Source organism: Mobula hypostoma, chromosome 23, assembly GCF_963921235.1.
Source record: "Mobula hypostoma chromosome 23, sMobHyp1.1, whole genome shotgun sequence".
Classification (NCBI taxonomy): Eukaryota; Metazoa; Chordata; class Chondrichthyes; order Myliobatiformes; family Myliobatidae; genus Mobula; species Mobula hypostoma.
Genome location: NC_086119.1, coordinates 27,269,230 through 27,288,983, shown reverse-complemented (window position 1 = coordinate 27,288,983; position 19,754 = coordinate 27,269,230). Strand labels below are relative to the sequence as shown.

At 39.7% G+C, this 19,754-nt stretch overlaps 1 protein-coding gene across 1 annotated transcript; it reads left to right on the top strand.

Annotated features, from left to right (window-relative positions):
• Nucleotides 1-476: 476 nt before the first annotated feature.
• Nucleotides 477-18,664, top strand: aipl1 (aryl hydrocarbon receptor interacting protein-like 1). The gene is made up of 6 exons (XM_063031739.1): nucleotides 477-572; nucleotides 1,281-1,460; nucleotides 5,896-6,084; nucleotides 9,383-9,559; nucleotides 16,567-16,708; nucleotides 18,459-18,664. Exons 1-6 carry the CDS (start codon nucleotides 477-479, stop codon nucleotides 18,662-18,664), a joined length of 990 nt encoding a protein of 329 aa, XP_062887809.1.
• The last annotated feature ends 1,090 nt before the right edge of the window (nucleotides 18,665-19,754 follow it).

Below are 19,754 nucleotides of genomic sequence, written 5' to 3'. Positions count from 1 at the left end.
CACTGACTTCATTAGGTGTGTGAAATTTTACAGGAAGTTCCTAGTCCAATTTCCATGGACAGGAATTCAACAAAAAACGTGTACAACAAACTTCTTAGGCATAATTTACACATAAAAGCAGGTTCAATTTCTAAGCAATTGTTCTTAACATGATTTGAACGTTTCCTTTGAGTTCATGTGTTCCCCAGATGTCTGTTCTTTTGAAGCAAGTGCCATAAATTGAGTCAGGATTAAAAGGAATTCTAAATATTGCCAAGAAATACAAAAGCTCGAGAATTATATAATCAAATATTATTAACAGGTTAGAGTACTTTATTAAATTGGTTCTCCTTGCTTCCTTCCCCACCCCCTCTCCCAAATCCTCCCTCTGCTTAATCTAGTTTTAAAGAGAGGGATCATCAGGATCATTACCAAATGCATCAGTGATGCATTAAGTGCACACTGTAGTATTGCATTGCGGACCATAATAACAAGTCATGGAGGAAACATATCTTACAAATGTTGAAGGCATTAAAAAGGCTATTCTTCATGGAGGAACTGGTGAGCTGCCAAAATTTCTCACAGGATCCAAAGTAGGTTCAACTATATTTAAATACTTTATGAGTAATCTGAAAATATCAAATTACAGCATTTCCAATGTATCAAAACAATGACTTGATAGAGCCAAGATTTCCATTTCCAATATATCAGTAGGTATGATTATTGGGTGAAGCGTGTCGCAAATATTTATCCTGATAATGTATTATCATTTTAAGTTATATATGCTAATTAAATTCAATTTACAGGTACTTTACTTTCAGTAGATCTATTACGTTTGATCAATTTAACTTTAAATTCATTTATACATTTTAATATCCAGCTATATTTTCACTCATGTTGCAAAGACAGTCAATCTTTAGCAATCAATGGACTGGAAATTACTTATTTCTTAAGTTGGAGTGTTCTATAAATAACATAATCTTGCCTTCATGTAAAAATTAATTTTATAGATTTGAAGTAAATGTTACTGATTAAATTAGCAGGAAATAAGCAGAAACATTATGGGTGTTATATCTTCCTGTGTTACGCTAAAAATTGTGCACGTATAAATTTTTTTGCAAACTATTTTATGCACTAATATTTTGTCATTTATTTAAGCTAAATTAGGAGCTAATATACAGTGTAATAACCAATGCACATGCAGATAAAATAGATCATTCATCTAGTTAAACCATTAGAATTAAGTACAGGTATGGTTGATATGGGATTAAAAATAATATTCTTTATTTGTTATTGTCCAGGTCACATTTCATTTTCGAACTTTAAAATGTGATGGAGATCGAACAGTCATTGACGACAGTAAACAAGTTGGCAGGCCAATGGAAATAGTTATAGGCAACATGTTTAAGCTGGAAGTCTGGGAAATCCTCATTTCTTCAATGAGGATTGGAGAGGTTGCTGAGTTCTGGTGTGACGTCATTGTAAGTGTTACAGGTGGAAGCAAGTTTTCAGTGGGAAATTGTGAATTATTGAGACAAAGTCTCAAGTAACTGAATCTGCCAATGTTTTTCATTAACATTAGATGACTAATTCTGCTTGTTGCGATGCTCCATAATCTGTTTTTCTCTTCAGTTAGTGATACTTATCCTGAGGGAGGATTAAGCAGGTTAAATGAAGCTGCTACCATATGGACTGCCAATAACCATAAAAGGATGCCTTACGGTTACTAAATACATTTTAAAGTCCATGAGACCTTTTTAAATGCTTAAACGACTGTATCTATGATACTTTCTCCAGTAAAATAAATTAGCAACCTAAATCAATGTTCTTCCTTTCTGCTTAAAATAAAAAAGAACTTAGTAAATGAGAATGGTGGACAATCAATCGTTGAATCTGCTCCATCATTCAATAAGATCATAGACAATCCAGTCATGACATCAACATCACTTCCTTACTTTTGTCCTATACTCACTGACACAATTGTAGTTTAAAGATCTCCAGGTCTCTGCCTTGAGTATATAGGTGGACTCAATCTTCACAGCTCTGTAATTCCAAAGCATCACTGCCCTCTAAGGGAAGATTTTTCTCCTCAACTCTGCCTTAAATAGACTACCCCTTATTCTGAAAATCTGTCACCTGGTTCATGATTATCCTACTGGGGAAAACATCCTTTCAGCATTTATCCTGCCAGTTCCTCTTGGAATCTTGTAAGCTTCAGTCATATCATCTTTCATTCTTCTATACTCTAATGAGAATGGGCCTAATCTGCTCAACATACATCATTCTTCATCCCAGGAATACAGGGACATTATCCAAATATTCAATGCAACAGGATCTGTGAACATAGGGGAACTGAGCACAGCTTCCAATGGCTGACTAATTGTTTGAATTAGACTCCCAGCAGCCAGGCCTGATGCTATGCAATTTGAATTACATGCGGACTTTTCTCGGACAAGATAATAAAATAGCAGCCAATATTGAAATACTGGGGAATGGTAGCCTTACTGAGGAAGCAGCATTCACGTTTTATCTCAGTCAAGAGTCAATGCCCTAGGCTTGGAAAGACGAAAATTGATGAAGAAAAGAGGAAAGATTTTTTTTTTTAAATTACAGAATATTCACCAAAGAAGAGGAGATAAATTGAAGCAACACACTCAAAATGCTGGAGGAACTCAGCAGGTCAGGCAGCATCCGTGAAAAGGAATAAACAATCAATGTTTCGGTCCGAGACCCTTCTTCAGGACTGAGAAGGAAGGGGCAAGATGCCAGAATAAAAAGGTAGGGGGAGGGGAAGGGGGTTAGCTGGAAAGTGATAGGTGAAGTCAGCTGGGTGTGAAAGGTCAAGGGCTGGAGAAGACATCATTTGATAGGAAAGGAGAATGGACCATAGGAGAAAGGGAAGGCAGAGGGGTTTGGGGGAAGTAACAGGCAGTAGAGAAGAGGTAAAAGGTCAGAGAGAGGAATAGAGGAAGGGGCAGGGGGGAGAAATTTGTTTACCAGAAGGAAAAATTGATATTCATGCCATTAGGTTAGAGGCTACCTAGAGGGAATATAATGTGTTACTCCTTCACCCTGATGGTGGCCAGTACAAGAGAAGGCCACAGATCGACATTTTCTAACAGGAATAGGAATTGGAATTAAAATGTTTAGCCACCTGATAATCCTGCTTGTGGAAGATGGTGCAGAAGTGCTCGATGGTGCGGGCCCCCCCCACAATTTATGAAGGGCCTCACCAGTATAAAGGAGCACCGGACACAATAGACTACTCCAGCAGATTCTCAGGTGAAGTGTTGCCTCACCTGAAAGGATGGCCTGTGGCCTTGAATGGAGGTAAGGGAAGAGGTGCATGGGCAGGTGTAGCACTTAGGCTGCTTGCAGGGATAAGTGCCGGGAGGGAGGTTAGTGGGGAGGGACGAATGGGCAAGGGAATTGCAGAGGGTGCAATCCCTGTGGAAGGCGGAAGTGGGGGAAAAGTAAAGATATGTTTGGTAGTGGGATCCCTTTGGAGATGGCGGAGGTTGTGGAGGATGATGTGTTGGATATGGAGGCTGATGGGGAAGTAGGTAGGGACAAGAGGAACTCTACCGCTGTTAGGGCAGTGGGAAAATGGGGTGAGTGCAGATGTACGGGAAATGGAGGAGATGTGGATGAGGACAGCATCAATAGTGAGGGGAACCCAGATCTTCAAAGAAGAAGGACATCTCTGATGTCCTGGAATGGAAAGGAGCAGACATCATCTTGGGACAACAGCTTATATTCTGTCTGAGTAACCTCCAACCTGATGGCATGAATATCGATTTCTCCTTCCTGTAAACAAATTCCCCCATCTCTCCCCTTCCTATATTCCCCACTTTTACCTCTTACCTCCTCTCACCTACCTGTTACTTCCCCCTGGGTCCCCTCCTCCTTCCCATGGTCACGCTCCTCTCCTATCAGATTCCTTCTTCCCCTCCCTTGATCTTTCCCACTCATCTGGCTTCACTTATCACCTTCCATCTATCCTTCTTCCCATCTCCCACCTTCTTATTCTGGTATCTTTACCCCTCCTTCTCAGTCCTGAAGAAGGGTCTGGGCCTGAAACGTCGATTGCTTATTCACTTCTGTAGATGCTGCCTGACCTGCTGAGTTCCTTCAGCATTTTGTGTGTGTTGCTTTGGATTTCCAGCATTTATAGACTTTTTCTTGTTCATAAATTGAAGTTTTCAAAGTGAACTACAAGGTTCTATCTGACCCCCACTCTTGGAGAAGAAATTTGACCCCAGTCACATATGCTAAATCAGTGGTCCCCAACCACCGGGCGGCGAGGAAACGATATGATTTGGCGATATGAGTTAGCTGCAATTTTCCTCATTCCCTGTCACGCCCACTGTTAAACTTGAACGCACGCGAGGTCATTACGCACGTGTCATCCATGTCAGTGCGGGAAGAAGATCAACTCCTCGAGCTTGAAAATGACGGCAAGCTGAAAAGTATGTTTGACATAACATCTCTGCCGGCATTCTAGATCAAAGTCAAGTGAATATCCTGAGATAGCCACAAAAGCACTGAAAAGGTTGCTTTCATTTCCAAAATATCTCTGCGAAGCAGGGTTTTCTGCAATGAATGTAACGAAAAGTAAACTGCGGAATAGACTGAACATAAGGAACCCCCTTCGATTATCGCTGTCTCCCATCACCCCTTAATGGGACTGTCTTGTTGCAGGGAAACAAGCCCAGGGCTCCCACTGATTCAGCGATATTGGTGTGTTGCAATGATTTTATATGTTCATATGGGGAAAATATGTGCTGTGTGTTTAATATCCAAACGTTACTTAAAATGTTATGATGCTATTGACTTATAAGTGACTTATAATTGACTTATCACTATATTCATGCGAGGAAACTATGCGCTGTGTGTTTAATATTAAATTCGTTAGAAACATATCTTTTAGAAACAAAATTGAGTGTATTAACCACTTTATAAGTGACTTATAGTTGACTTATCACCTATATTCTGGTCTTGTTTAACACCACCCCCCAGGGTTGCCAATTGTCCCATATTAGCCGGGACATCCCGTATATTGGTCTAAATCGGTTTGTCCCGTATTTCCCCAGCTAAGGTAGAACATTCCTATGAAACCTTTCGTGCCGAAATGGCATAAAGTGAAGAAGCAATTACCATTAATTTATATGGGAAAAATATTTGAGCGTTCCCAGACCCAAAAATAACCTACCAAATCATACCAAATAACACATACAACCTAAAATAACACTAACATATAGGAAAAGCAGGAATGATATGTTAAATACACAGCCTATATAAAGTAGAAATAATGTATGTGCAGTGTAGTTTCACTGAACAGAATCACCAAGAACGATTTGTAGAAAAAAAATCGTCACGTACACGCATGCGCACACAGGTGCCCGCAAAAGGCTTTCATGGTCACGGTAATTTTTCCTGGGGTAAACACAAGTGTCCCGTATTTGACTGCTACTCTTGTCCGTTGGCAACCCCACACCCCGGTCGGCCAGTCCGCAAGAATATTGTCAATATTAAACTGGTCCGCGGTGCAAAAAATGTTGGGGACCCCTGATCTAAATGGTGGTGGCTATCTACGGATAGTTTCAGAAATTTCATTCCTTTCACATCAACCACTGCTGTAATGTGCATTTGTTATACATGGATGCAGACAGTTGTGCAGCCTGATTCTAGACCCTTACTATTGCCTTTTTCACTCTATATAATTAATAAAATTATTATTGAAATACTTAAATTAAAAATAAAATAAGTTAAAAAACATATCTATTTATATAACTTTCTGTTCCCTCCAAGATGTGATGGAATGTTGACTGTTTGTATTTTACCAGGTGTGAAAATGCATTACTTGATTTTCCTCAAAAAGATTAATACTGAGAAAATTGTTTTCTTCTTCCACAGCATACAGGCCTGTATCCAAATGTAGCCAAGAGCTTGCGTCGCATTGTTGAAGGAAAAGATCCAACAGACTGGCACATTCATACCTGTGGTCTTGCCAATATGTTTGCTTATCACAGCCTGGGATATGATGACCTAGATGAACTGCAGAAAGAACCTCAGCCGCTTATCTTTGTTATTGAACTATTAAAGGTTAAACGTGTTCTACTGTACTTCTTAAATGTAAATTGAGCTCACAGTTAGTCTTTTCAGTGAATTATTATATCTCTTAGCTGTTAGAATTTTTGCCTCAGAGCTCCAGTGATGCTGGCTCATTCCTAATCTCCTGAGCTGTCTGGGTGGAGCTTGCAGGTCCTCCTTGTGACAGTGTGGTTTCCTCTGGTAGTCTGGTTTACTCCCAAATTGCAAGGATGTCAGAATGGCATGTTGGCCACTGTAAGTTGCCCCGTTGCGTAGCAGAGTGGTAGAATATGCGGGAGAGTTGATGGGAATGTGTGGGGAATTAAACGGGATTACTGTTAAATGGGTGTTTAATGGTCAGTGCAGATTCAAGGCATCATTGTGCCTGTCAGTGTGTTATGTAACTCTATGGGTCTTCCTTTTCCTCCTTTTTTTTATTAGTGGTCATTCCTGTGCTTTATTTATTCTTTCTGGGTAAAACATGACATTTCTGTGTGATTTCAGCTCTTCCTTAAACATCACCCTGAAAAGTGAGAAAGATTGAGAGAGAAACAGTCTCATCTGATCTCTAAACCTTGGGTCTTGAAGATTAAAATACTTAAATCTTCAATTCATTTCATATCTGTGATCTTAATAAAAGACTAAAGGAATAGGATATGAGAAAAAAAGTGCCAAAATATGTCATTCTGAATTCTTAGTTATAATCTTCTTGATTAAATGGATAAATTACTCAGATGGATAAATCTTTCATAATTACCATGAAAGATTTGGGTTTCAAATTCAAATTCAAACAAATAGTTTTTTTCCAGTAGCATCCGCCAAGCAGTAAGAGCTAATGTGATGGTTTTGTTTACCTTTAAGTTCAGGACATAACAAGCACAATATAACAGCAGATTGTGACTTCAGCCTTGAGCACAACATCCAGGCTTCAGTGTTAAGGAATTGCCAAAGTACTGGATGCTCTATCTGTCACATGGAACTTTTAATCCTTGGCCCTGTCAGCCCTTTATACTTCATGTAAGAGACTCCAAGGTGTTTCAAGAAAGTTCAGACTGTTTATCCTGGTGATTGGCCAATGCTTGCTCTTCAATTAGCATTTTCAATTGGAAAAACTGTTGGCAAATAGCAGCAAATCATTCAGGATAAATTGGCGCTACTATTTATTACGTTAGAGCAACAACTAAATTTCCAAAATATGCCATTGACAGCAGTTTAAGACATCATGAAAGGGATGTGAATAGCCTAACCTATTTGACAGGAGCAACGTCCTCACAGCAACACTGACCTTAGCCTATCATAGATTTTCCTATTACCCATCCCTCCCCTAATCTTCTCTGCAACTTAAAACTAGCCTGATTTCCTATAGTTTTGTTTCTGGTGAAGGATTTTCAAACAGAAATTTTAATTGTTTCACTTTGCATAGAGATTGCCTGACCTGCATTATATTTTCAACAATTCCTGTTTTTACTTCAGCTTTTGAGCATCTGCAGCTTTTTTAGATTTCCTTGCTAATGTATCTCTATCTTCCATTTACTGGACAGTCACCAGGCACTTACAATCTTTCAACATAATTTCTGTCTCTTAACCTGATACATTATACAGGATCAAACAGTCCTCTCTATACATGGTCTGTACATATTGGTTCTGATAAGTCCTATGTCATTATTATGAAAGCATTCAATATACTGGTTTAATAATTTAATGACTACAGTATATTAAAATAGCAACTGCAAGGATCATATATTCCACCACCGGACTGCCGTGACTATTCAAGAAGCCAAAATCAGATGTACCTTTCACTACTGGACCTGCAGATTTTGAACTTTCTCCACTAAACTCTATCATTAGCCAAAGTGCACTTTTTAAACACTTAATCATCAAGATTTATACCAATGCACCTCATATTAAAATCACACTGCCAGGAGTAAAACATTCTTCACTATATCAACCCATGTCAAACAAAAAACTGAAAAACCTATCTTTAATACCATGGATCCCACACGTTGGAGGGACAGCTACAAAATGGCAATAGACCCCGAAAATTGTGGTACAGTGGTGCTATTGCATTGAGTACAGTGAGAGTCACCTCACATATCTGGAGGAGGGATAGTTTGTCTCTCTATTAAAGTGACAAAACCCTGCCCCTCTCTCACAGCTCGGCTGCTCCGCTTACCTGCCTGCCCAGTCCAGACAATTTCCAGGCTTCCGTTTGATTGTGTTCTCTCCTTGCTCATTAGCGCACAGAATCCCTTACTTCCTGGACACTGCAGCCACATCACCACTCAACAGCGAAGCCAAAGCGTGCACGTTTTTGATTGGCTGGCTGGGAATGATCTGACCTGATGACTGATAGTATTGCTTCTTTTGCCTTTGGTGCTATTTTAAGGAAAATAGTGTAATTATAGGTTTCCCAAATATATCCTCTTGCATTTGGTCTTTGTGGTGTAAAGGAAGGAGGTTGGAGAAGTCTGAAGTGTCTCAGAGTTGGTTACCAGACAGAACACAGAACAATGCAGTACAGGAACAGGCCCTTTGGCTAGCAATATTTGTGCCAAACACGACGCCAAATTAAACTAAATCCCTTCTGCGTGCATATGTGCCACACCTTTCCATTCCCTGTTTATTCATGTGTCTATTTTAAAGCACCTTGAGCACTACTATCATCTCTGTTTCCTCTCCTACCCCTACTAAGCCATTCCAGCCTCCTCCTACCTTTAATGTTAAAAATAACTTGCCTCGTTCATCTCCCTTAAACTTTTTCCCTCTCACCTTAAGTGCATGTCCTCTGGTATTTATCATTTAGATGTTAGGTCCAAGCTTGCAAGTTCACATTACCCCTTACCTGGCCCTAGGCCCTTAGTCTGACTATTAAAAGCCTGTTGCAGCATAACCTAGAAACAAAGAACACTTTGAAGGCTTTGTATTTGCCTAAGAATGGGGTAGATCTTGAGCCAAGATAATTAAACCCATAATTATCCATCAGCAAAAGAAGAAATTATGATTGAAGACAACTGTTGTGAACGCAGTTGGCTGATAACTAAAATATAGTCAAGGTTAATTGGAAAACTAAGGGAGAAGTAAATAGAAAGTGAAGTTTATAATGGGCATAAGGTGTGACACAAAAGGACAAATGGACAGAAATGCAAATTAGCACTTACAATAAGAAAGTTATGTGTAATTGTAACTGTGATGTCCAACTTCCTTTTTCGCTGTTTGAATCTTCGTCAGATCTATATCTGAGTTTGCTCTCTTTGTAAATAATGAAAGTGGTCTAACCTTCAAAGTAAAAAGGATTTTTTTTAAAACCTAGGTTGAGTCACCAAGTGCTTACAAGCGAGAAACCTGGGCCATGAATGATGATGAGAAGCTTAAGGCTGTTCCTCTGCTCCATGGAACAGGAAATAAACTATTCAAGCTCGGCAGGTATCCAGAGGCACTGGCAAAATATCGTGAAGGGGTTATTTGCCTGAAGAACCTACAAGTAAAGGTATGTTAACACTCATAAACTAACATCATCATAAAGGCTTTTATCGTATGTAAGATTGCACTAAATTGAAAAAGTCACAAATTATTCAATTGACATATGGGCTCTGCTTTGTTCTTGAATCCTGGATATTGATACTTAAATCTTGACTTCTGATGACAGTGCTCTGATTAAGCCCGCAGTCATTGAGAAAAACAAAAGAAAAATTAGTTGTCTAAACAAATGATCACTAAATTAAGAAGGAGTGTGTTTAAACTGGAGTTTGCTGAGAACTATACTCAAAAAAGTCAGTGCACTATTCCCATGAATGATATTGTGAACCTTTTATCTGTGGCAACAGTCCGCCCATGTGCCAGTGCTGGATATAGATAGAGTCATAGAGCAGCACAGCACAGGCACAGGCCTTTCTGCCCATCTAGTCCATACTGAACTATTATTCTGCCTCATCCCATCAACCTGCAACTGGACCATAAACCTCCCATCCAAACACTTAAGTGTTGAAATTGATTGCACGCCCACCACTTTTTCTGTTCAATCACATTCCTCAGTGTCCTACTTTTCAGTGTGTAAGTCCAACCCTGATTTATCCTCCCAAAGTGTAACACGTCACACTTGTCTGCGTTCAATTCTATCTGCCGTTTTTCAGCCCATTTTTCCACCTGGTCCTGTCCAGATCCCCCTGCAAGCTTTGCTAGTCCTCCTCACTGTTCACTGCGCTCCCAATATTGGTGTCATCCGCAAATTTGCTGATCCATTTTGCCAGTTCATTGATGCTGTTTTGACATGCATAAAACAGGTGGAAGTGGGATTGATACAGCATTATATTTAACTGCCTGTTGTCTTTATGAAGCTAATTTGCATTTTGAAAAAATATGTTTGACAATGTCAGGTATCTGAAAATGTTGGTTTTACGTTCAACAGTAAATCATCCTATGATTTTTTTTTAAACTGCTAATTCTCATAGTGTGAGCAGAACTGGCAAGGCTATCATTATCTGATTTGTTCCTTGTCTTTGACACTATGTCATTTGACCTGGTTCTTGAACAATTGTGGTCCTTGTAATAAAGGCCAACTCTCAATGCTGTGACAACAAAGTTACAACAGAATAAGTTCAAGTTGGTGTGCCCTAGCATTTGGTGCTGGTTCTGTTCCCATGAACTTGCTGATCTCACTTTTCAGCATTTGGCAGTTGCTGATTTTGAAAGAATTCTTGGCCACATAGCCTTAATCTTTTGTACTTTTGCTAGTCCAATAACAGAAAGACATTGGGGGCACCAGAAAATACCAACAGTGAAAAACTAATCTTAAACATTCTAAAGGAAATCTGTCATCATGAAAAATGGGTATGATAAAGTAATAAGTAAGGAAATGCAAAAGAAATGGTAAAATAAAAGATCTGATAATGTAACACACACAAAAGGCTGGAGAAAATCAGTAGGTCAGGCAGCATCTATGGAGAGGAATGAACAGATGACATTTCAGGCCAAAACCTTACACCAGTTCTGATGAAGCCTTCATGAAGTCCTGATGAAGGGTCTCAGCCCAAAACATCGAAACAAAGGCAGAGAACACTTAAAATACTCAGCAGGAAAAGCAACATCCGTGGAGAAAGAAACAACATAATTGCTTCTGATTGATGACTTTTCAGGTGACAGACCATATCTTTTTCCCTATTGTGTTATGTTATCTAATCTAAAAAAGCATTTCCTATATTTGTTTTGGATATGATCATGCACTGGTCATGAGTGTTGTGGTGAGAATGGGAATGCAAGACTGTTCTTGGTGTTCTCGGTATATTAATATACTGGATATGGTAATGTAGTTGTTGTGATAATGTAATGGGTATGGTATTGAAGAAGAAACCTATTGATTTTTAAATAAATACCATCATGGTAGATGGGGATTTTTAAAAAGAAATCTGGTGAGTTGTGCCCTAACATTACAAAAAGACTATGGATGTTGCTGCCTGATCTGATGTATATTTGACCGGAATCTATAATAAAAGGTTACTTCTTTATAGTAAAAGAGGCAGTAAAGAAAACCACTCACTTGGAACTGCATATGGTCACCACTATCTCATCAAAGCATTTCACAGGGCTGCTCCCTCATAACTCACACAATTTTTGTTCAATTCTGACTTCCGGAACTATTCTCACTGTTACCATCAGGTAGGAGATATAGAAGCCTGAAGGCACACACTCAGTGATTCAGGAACAGCTTCTTCCCCTCTGCCATCTGATTCCTAACTGGACATTGAACCCCTGAACACTACCTCACTTTTTTAATATATATAATTTCTGTTTTTCTGCATGGTTTTTAATCTATTCAATATACGTATACGGTAATTGATTTACTTATTTATTAATTATTATTATTTTTTCCCTCTTCTTCTATATTATGTATTGCATTGAACTGTTGCTGCTAATTTAACAAATTTCACGACACATGCCGGTGATAATAAACCTGATTCTGATGTCTGTGTGGAGTTGCACATTTCCCTGGTGACCACATGGGTTTCTCCCGGGTACTCTAATTTCCTCCCACATTCCAAAGACATTCAGCTTGGACATTCCAATGGGCAGTATGACTATCCCCTCATGTGTAAGTGAATGGTAGAATCTTGGAGCAGTTGATGGGGATTTGGGAGAATAAACTAGGATTATTATGAAAGGTCACTGTATAGATTGACATGGGCAGAAGGCCCTGTTGCTGTGCTCTACAGCAACTTAACAAGGGAAAAACACTCTAGCATCACTTTTAAATATAAAAGTCTTTTCATTCATTTTCCATTGCCATTTTTGATAGTCACGGCTTTGGAGATGATTGAGTAATATCACCAATCATGGATGGAACTAAAATTACGCTTCTGTTAATTGAGCTATTTTAATCACATTTAAGAAGCAGAGGAATCAGCTTCCTGTATGGATTTATCGTTGATCACCATGCAGATAGTACCTTTCAACACACACAAAATGCTGGAGGAACTCAGCAGGCCAGGCACCATCCTTCTCGCTGATGGGTCTCGGCCTGAAACGTCGACTGTACTCCAGCATTTTGTGTGTATTGCCTGGATTTCTAGCATCTGCAGATTTTCTCTTGTTTGAGATAGTACCTTTAGTTCATTTTAGTAAAATAGTATGCTATAGAACTCAGCTGCCACGTTACTTTATGTGAGATGCCTCATGAGGTCACAATCTGCTTGATGACATGATACTGACCCCAAACCAGACTACTGTCTGTCACAAATCTCTCTCTGCCACACTTTTTCTCTAGAAATTTCTGCAGATTTCACAATCCTGATTGGCTGACACAGCATTCATGAGCTGAAAGTAGGGCTTCTTTAGCCGATAGCAAAACATTCTACCAGCAGGACACACTGCTTTTGCAGAAAACTACTAAAATGAAATACCTACTGCATAGCAATAGAAATCTTTTTTTTAAAATATAATTTTTATTGAGTTTCCAAAAATACATGAAAAGATAGTATTTACCCTCCCCCCTCCCCTTAACCCTCCCCCCCCATATAAAGTCCTACCTAAAAAGAAAAAAAGAAAAAAAAAAGAGAGCCGCCTGGGTATTGGAAGGTTTCCACATGCTCCATGGAAATCAAAATAAAATTGGTATACTTATTTGTTACTTTCCCCAAGGGACCAAGATCTTCATCGGAGCACTTAAATATGCCATCCTATCTTTTGTAAATAAGGGCGCCAAATATTCAAAAATGTTACATATTTATCTCTTAAATTATAAATAATTTATTTTTGTGGTATAATATATAATTGGTGTAAAAAGTTATATTATACTAATCTAAGTCGAACATTTATTGTGTTTGTCATACTGTCAAGGCACAGTCTTGACCAATTTGTTTCATCAAAATTAATATTCAGATCTGTTTCCCATTCTTGTTTTGACTTAAAAATTGCTACTCCCCGCTACAACAACACTACCCACCCAATCTTTCTTTAATTTCTGATATTCTGTTTCTGTTGAATGCGTTTCCTGTAAAAAGGCTGAATCTATCTTCATTTTCTTAATATGTGTTAAGATTCTTTTTCTTTTCACTAGTCCATTAAGCCCATTAACATTAAAACTCAAAAAATTCAATAAATTAGTCATTATTTTTAACAAAGTTACTCCAATCTAAAACATTACTTAACTTCTCAACTCTCATAGTTCCTTGGGGAATCTCTTTGAACTTCACCATGTTGCTATGCGTTCCCCCCCCAATCATCCAGGCAAAGAGAAAAAAAAGGAGAGATAGATGAGATATAAAAAAAAGAAAAAACAAAATACCCCCCCACTAATGTTGTGAATGAAAGGATACACAACACTACCCCCCTCCATTTTGCGGGTCGTGGCTAGAGCCACGCTTGCACACATGATTAGCGTAGCAATTGATCAGTGCTTCTTCCAGCTCCCCCGCAACAAAAAAAATTATTTATATATAAAAAAATTAATGTTACTATTCCCAACCAGTATTCCTCAAATTTTAACCTTACTTCCCCTCCCTCATATAATTAGTAACATATTTATATATTCATCCGCCTTCAAAAATCCAACAAGTCCATTCTTTGACCCAATCTTCTTCTTCAATCCATCTCGCTCCCCTGGTTTTGTTCTTGTACCTGGTGAATATTCAGAGAGTCTTGCACAAACTGCTCTGCTTTCCGGTAATCATCAAAAAATCCTTTTTCTCCACCAGTCAAAAAAATCTTCAAGGTTGCAGGGTAACGCAATATAAAATGATAACCGTGATCCCATAGGATTTTTTTCACTGGATTAAATTTCTTCCTTCTCTTCAAAAGTTCATAACTTTTGTCAGGATAGAAAAAAATTTTGTTCCCTTGAATCATCAATGGCCCTTTTCTATTCTTGGCAGCTTGGGCAGCTGCCTGTAGAATCCTTTCCTTGTCTTGAAATCTTAAGAATTTTATTAAAATTGCTCGTGGATATTGTTCATCTTGTGGTTTTGGTCTTAGAGCTCTATGTGCCCGCTCAATTTCAATTAATCGGCCCTCCTCTTTCATTTGCAAAACTTCTGGGATCCATCTTTGAAAAAATTTTATTGGATTTCCTCCCTCTATACCTTCTTTAAGACCAACAATTTTAATATTATTACGTCTACTAAAATTTTCCAACATGTCCACTTTCTCCAAGAGTTGATTTCTTTCCGTGTTCCAGACAAGCAAATCATTTTCTGTTTTTTCCACTCTATCATTAATATGCTCCATTTTTCTTTCCATCTCCTGAAGCTTCTTATCCATTTTATCCTGTCTTTACATAGCTTTATTATAGCACATCTTCATGTCTCTAAGCTCTGCTCTTACTTTTCTTACTTCAGCCGTTAATTGCAATAAAGCCTCTCTTATGTCTCCATCATCTCCTTTAGTTCCAATCCCTTCCAGTTCTTCCTCCTCTTCTTCATCTGTATTCTCTGCGGTATCCGATTCTGACTCTGAGTCACTTTCAGTTGCAGTGGCTGTCGGTTCTTGTAGTTTGAGTTGTATCGATTTGCGCATGCGTTCTTCTTTGCGCATGCGCATTTCCGGCACCTTCTTCCAAGAGACCGCTACCGCCACCATTGCTCCCTGTTCTCCAGCGGAGATAGAACGCATCTCCTCCAAAAGAGATCTAACCTGAGTCCGAGGGTCCATCGCTGCAGTAGGCCCTTTTGTCTTCCCATCTCGCGGCGGCTTCGCAACAACAGACTTCTTCTGTTGCGGTTTAGGAGGCATATCGTAAAGTAGTCTTGCAAAGTTATAAATAGTTTTCGGAAAGTATTTGTTAACTTTGTTTTGTTTAAACGGTACTTTGCTAATTTTTTACGGGAGAGCTGGATTTACACGTCTCAATCCCACGCTATCACATGACGTCCCCCCAGCAATAGAAATTTTAACTAGGGCATTGATGTTTCCATACCAGGTTGTGGTGCAATCAGTCAGGATCAGTCAGTCAGTCAGTGGGTGCCGTCCCGAATCCGGGGTTGGCGGCTCTGCACCTCTATCTTCTTTGATCTTGCGACAGCACCAAGTACAGCCTCTCCTCTATTTTGTTTTCGCTGGCCGCCTTGGCACCGCCCGCCGCCGCCCCCACCGATCTCGAGCTCGAGGCCGTGTTGGCCTCCAGCTGTGGCCGCTTCTTCGAGCTCGGCCCTTCCTTAGGTGGAGGCCTTGGGCAGGTCCAGGCACATGGTGCAGTGCCCAAGTTCATCATGTCTCTTCTAACTAGGTGCATAGCATATGATTTGTAGGTACGTGGTGAGGCTTTAATCTCTTCCACGGAAGATGGCCATTGGCCCACAAGGAACTCATCTGCCCTTTGTCAGGTCTTGTTTTCGCTAGTCCTGCTGGGTGTCCTCACACCCTCCTCATCAGACTAACTCCGGTGGGGGAGCCAGCCCAAGTCGCTGACTACTCGACCACAGCCCCTGGCCAAGCGCCGGGCGCCGGCCCCTCCCCCCCTGCCGAATCTCTCCAAGCGTCTGGCGCCCGACTGATAAACCATGGTTGAGCGGCCGGCAACCAAACCGGAACAAACATTCCGTGTTAATGTCCAGTGAGGATACTCTCCGCTATACATTTATAGAAGCACTGCTTTCCTCCCCCCCTCTCAACTTACACGAATTGTTCTTTTTTTATTGATCTCATGTGCTTTTGATACCATTCAGGCATCATAACCATCCATACAGGGTGTGTGTTGTGTATTCTCTGACATAGATGAAATTGACTTAAGGATGCCTGTAAAAGCAGAACCTGTTCATTATCCAGGGTCTATTTCCTGGGATAAAACTATCCCCTGCACAACAACCTCCTGTCTAATTAGTTTAAATCTCTATTCCTTAATAATAAGGAAAACTGATGAACTCACGATGTAAATACACGGCACATTATTGAAGTATACTGAGAGAAAACATTAAGGAATAACTTAATATTTGCACTTTGCTCTCAGATAATAAACAGAGTCATTGCTCAAAACAAAGTTTGGTTAATAATTTTGATATTTTATATTAGTTAAAGCCCTGGGAGATTCAATGGCTGAAATTGGAGAAGATGGTTGTCACTTTAGTTTTGAACTACTGCCAATGTCTTTTGAAAATGGAAGAGTACTATGAAGTGTTGGAGCAAACAACGGACATCCTCAACAGGCATCCAGGTATGGGCAAATCTGCCAAGTCACAAGCAGAAACTTAGGATTCAACTTTGCAAAATAAAAACAATAGTCTTGTGGGACTAGGCAGAAAATAGTTCAACACAGCCAAGAAGGGCCAAAAGGCCTGTTTCTGTGCTGTAGTTTTTCTATGGTTTCTATGGTTTAATATAATTTTAGAGCACTTACAAACTCTGAGAAGGCATATTTAATTAATTAAATGACTAAGAGTTGTCCACTGATCTTCCAGATTCAGGGATTCAGCTCAGAACCTACAGCCCTGACTGGTAAATGACACATTTACTCTGCTCCAATTAAATTTTAGGGTTTTCACAAATAAGATCTTGGCTCTGTTCCTTCGAGCAATTAGATCCCAGATTTTTGCTGCATTCCAGTTTGATATTGTTTTAATGGCATACAACTCCTAACAAATTTCCTTATCAGTCATGAAACTGCATCCCTAAAAGGAAATGACCAGGCGTGTGCCACCCCACCTAAATACTCCACCAGGCTAAACACTATGTTGATCGAACGAGAAAGCTGATGATAGATAGAAAGAATTCTAGAAGAGAGAGAAGATACAATGAAAGAGAGAATGACTGAATGAAGAAGACAAACGTGTAATAATAAGTTAGATCTGTAGAGTTATAGAGTAATACAGCATGGAAAAAAACTCTTCAGCCCTACTGGCCCATACTGACCACAGCATTCTCCCTGCCAGTCCCAGGTGTCTGTATTCAGCCCAGAATCTGCTAAGCTCTTCCCATCCAAGTACCTAACCAAATACCCCTTAAGTGTTGCAATTGTACCTGCTTCCACCACTTTGTCTAGCAGCTCATTCCAGATGTTCACTATCCTTTGTGTAAATAAGTTACCCCTCAGTTCTCTATTAAATCTTGGCCCTCTTGTATCTGTTACCTCCAGTTTTGGATTTCTCCAGCCCCGGGAAAAGGACTCTGACCTTACCCATACTCATCTATCAATCTGAGATGGGTAATGATCCACTAGATCTTTTTTGATGCTCTACAAAAGCAAAATATAGCAGATGCTGGAAATCTGAAATAAAAAGAGGATATATTATACTCAGCAGCATCGAATGAGAGAAATAATGTTCCATCAATTCTGATTGAAAGGTTATTGCCCTGAAACCCTAACACTTTTTCTTTCCCAAGCAATAAGTGATCTGCTGGAGTACTTGGTGGGTCAAGCAACATCTGTGGGGGGTGGGGAAGGGAGGTAAAAGGAATTCTTTACCTTCACAAATGATGCTTCGTCCAAGATGACCACAACCTCGTTGTAGGGTTTGGTGGCTTATGTGCTTCAGTGACCTGGAGAGCTATGTTGGCTGGAGTCAGGGCCTTGTGCCTTGGCTCTTGGTAGGGTCACCCACGTCCAATAGGTCAGAATAAGAGTGATCCACTGGCCCTCCAGGTTCGGGGTTTCAGCTCAGGGCTAACAACCCTAACTGGTCAAGAAAAAATTATGACAGAAACTGCAATGAAGTCTCCTTCTATGCGATCAAGGACAGGCAGAGATGGAGGGCCTAGATGCCAGTGGTGTAATAGTAAAATACAGATGTTGCTCAACTTCCAGAGTTCCGCCAGCAGATTGTGTGTTGCTTCAGGTTCCAGCATCGGCAGTCTTGTGTCTCTCTTTCCCTACAGATTCTGTGTGACATTGTGTTTTGCCTCGGGCAATGAACAGAATCATTTCATCTTTGCTCCACCTTTCATGATTTGTTGCCTTCCTTTGGCAGGTACTGTAAAAGCCTACTTCCTCAGGGCCAGAGCCCACGCTGAGGTATGGAATGAAGCGGAGGCAAAGGCAGATTTTGAGAAGGTTTTGGAGTACGACAGTGGAATGACCAAGTCAGTGAGGAAAGAGCTACGGATTCTAGAGTGCAGAATGAGAGATAAAGAAGAGGAGGAAAAACTTCAGTTCAAGAGGATGTTTCATAAATGAATTCACCACCAAAGCATTATAATACCTTACTGTAGTCAATGAGCCCTTACACAAAATACAGTGAACCTGTTTACATTTGGAAAGTTTCTTTTTCTTTAATTTAATTTCTTTTTCGCTAAAGTTGTACCTTCATGTAAGGAACCCTGTTAGACAGGATAAATTTAGACATGGGCAGAGATGTGATAGGATATTTTACATTCTTAAAGCAATTTTATACCAAGATTGCGGACCGAACAAAATGCAGATCACAATTCTGATTCTCACAACAGAAATCATCAGAAAAAACTGGTCCGGTTTGAAGACAGTATTGTAATGAATGCAATCAATTGAAGGTATTTTCAAAAGAACAACTGATAATTATACGATCAGTAACAACAGACATCAACTTAGTTTCAAGTCATTTGTGTCTTTTGCCCCGTGACATGCATGGGGTTTGGACTGATCCTAGTGAGATGTTAGGGGAGGAAATGAATGAACAACTGCTATAAGGTGTAATCTTATGGAGAGAAGCGTAACTCAGAGCATCATTATTAGCTGTTAGACAGGTATCTCCTTCTAATTGCTTCATGTTTGATCAGATGTGATTTCATTACTCATAAGGCACTGAGTACAAGGTGCACCTAAAGTGTGTGTCAAATTCTGAACAACTGAAAGCCCATGGTATAAAGTATAAAGGTGAATCTCCTACATAAAGTCGAACGGTATATTTTGATGGCTTAAAGAAACGGATTTCACATAAATTTGTGCAGCAAAGTTCAAGGGTAACACTGCCAGGGGGACTTACAGGCTTTGAGGAAGTTTCTACTTTCAAAACATTTTAGAGAAATATAAAGAAGGACAACATAGCTACATTGATTGGCTTTATTGTATGTGTGGATGGTGAAGAGAGATGTTACCTGACCACTTTTGTGATGCAAATTCAATCCTGATATCCAGTCCTGCATGGAATTTGTATGTTCTCCCTTTGACCACATGCCAGCTGCTCCAGTTTTCTCCCATATCCCAAGGAAATATGCAGGCTGGTCAGTAATTGGTATTTGTAAAATTACCCTTAGTATGTAGGTGAGTAGAATCTAGGGCAGGGGTTGCA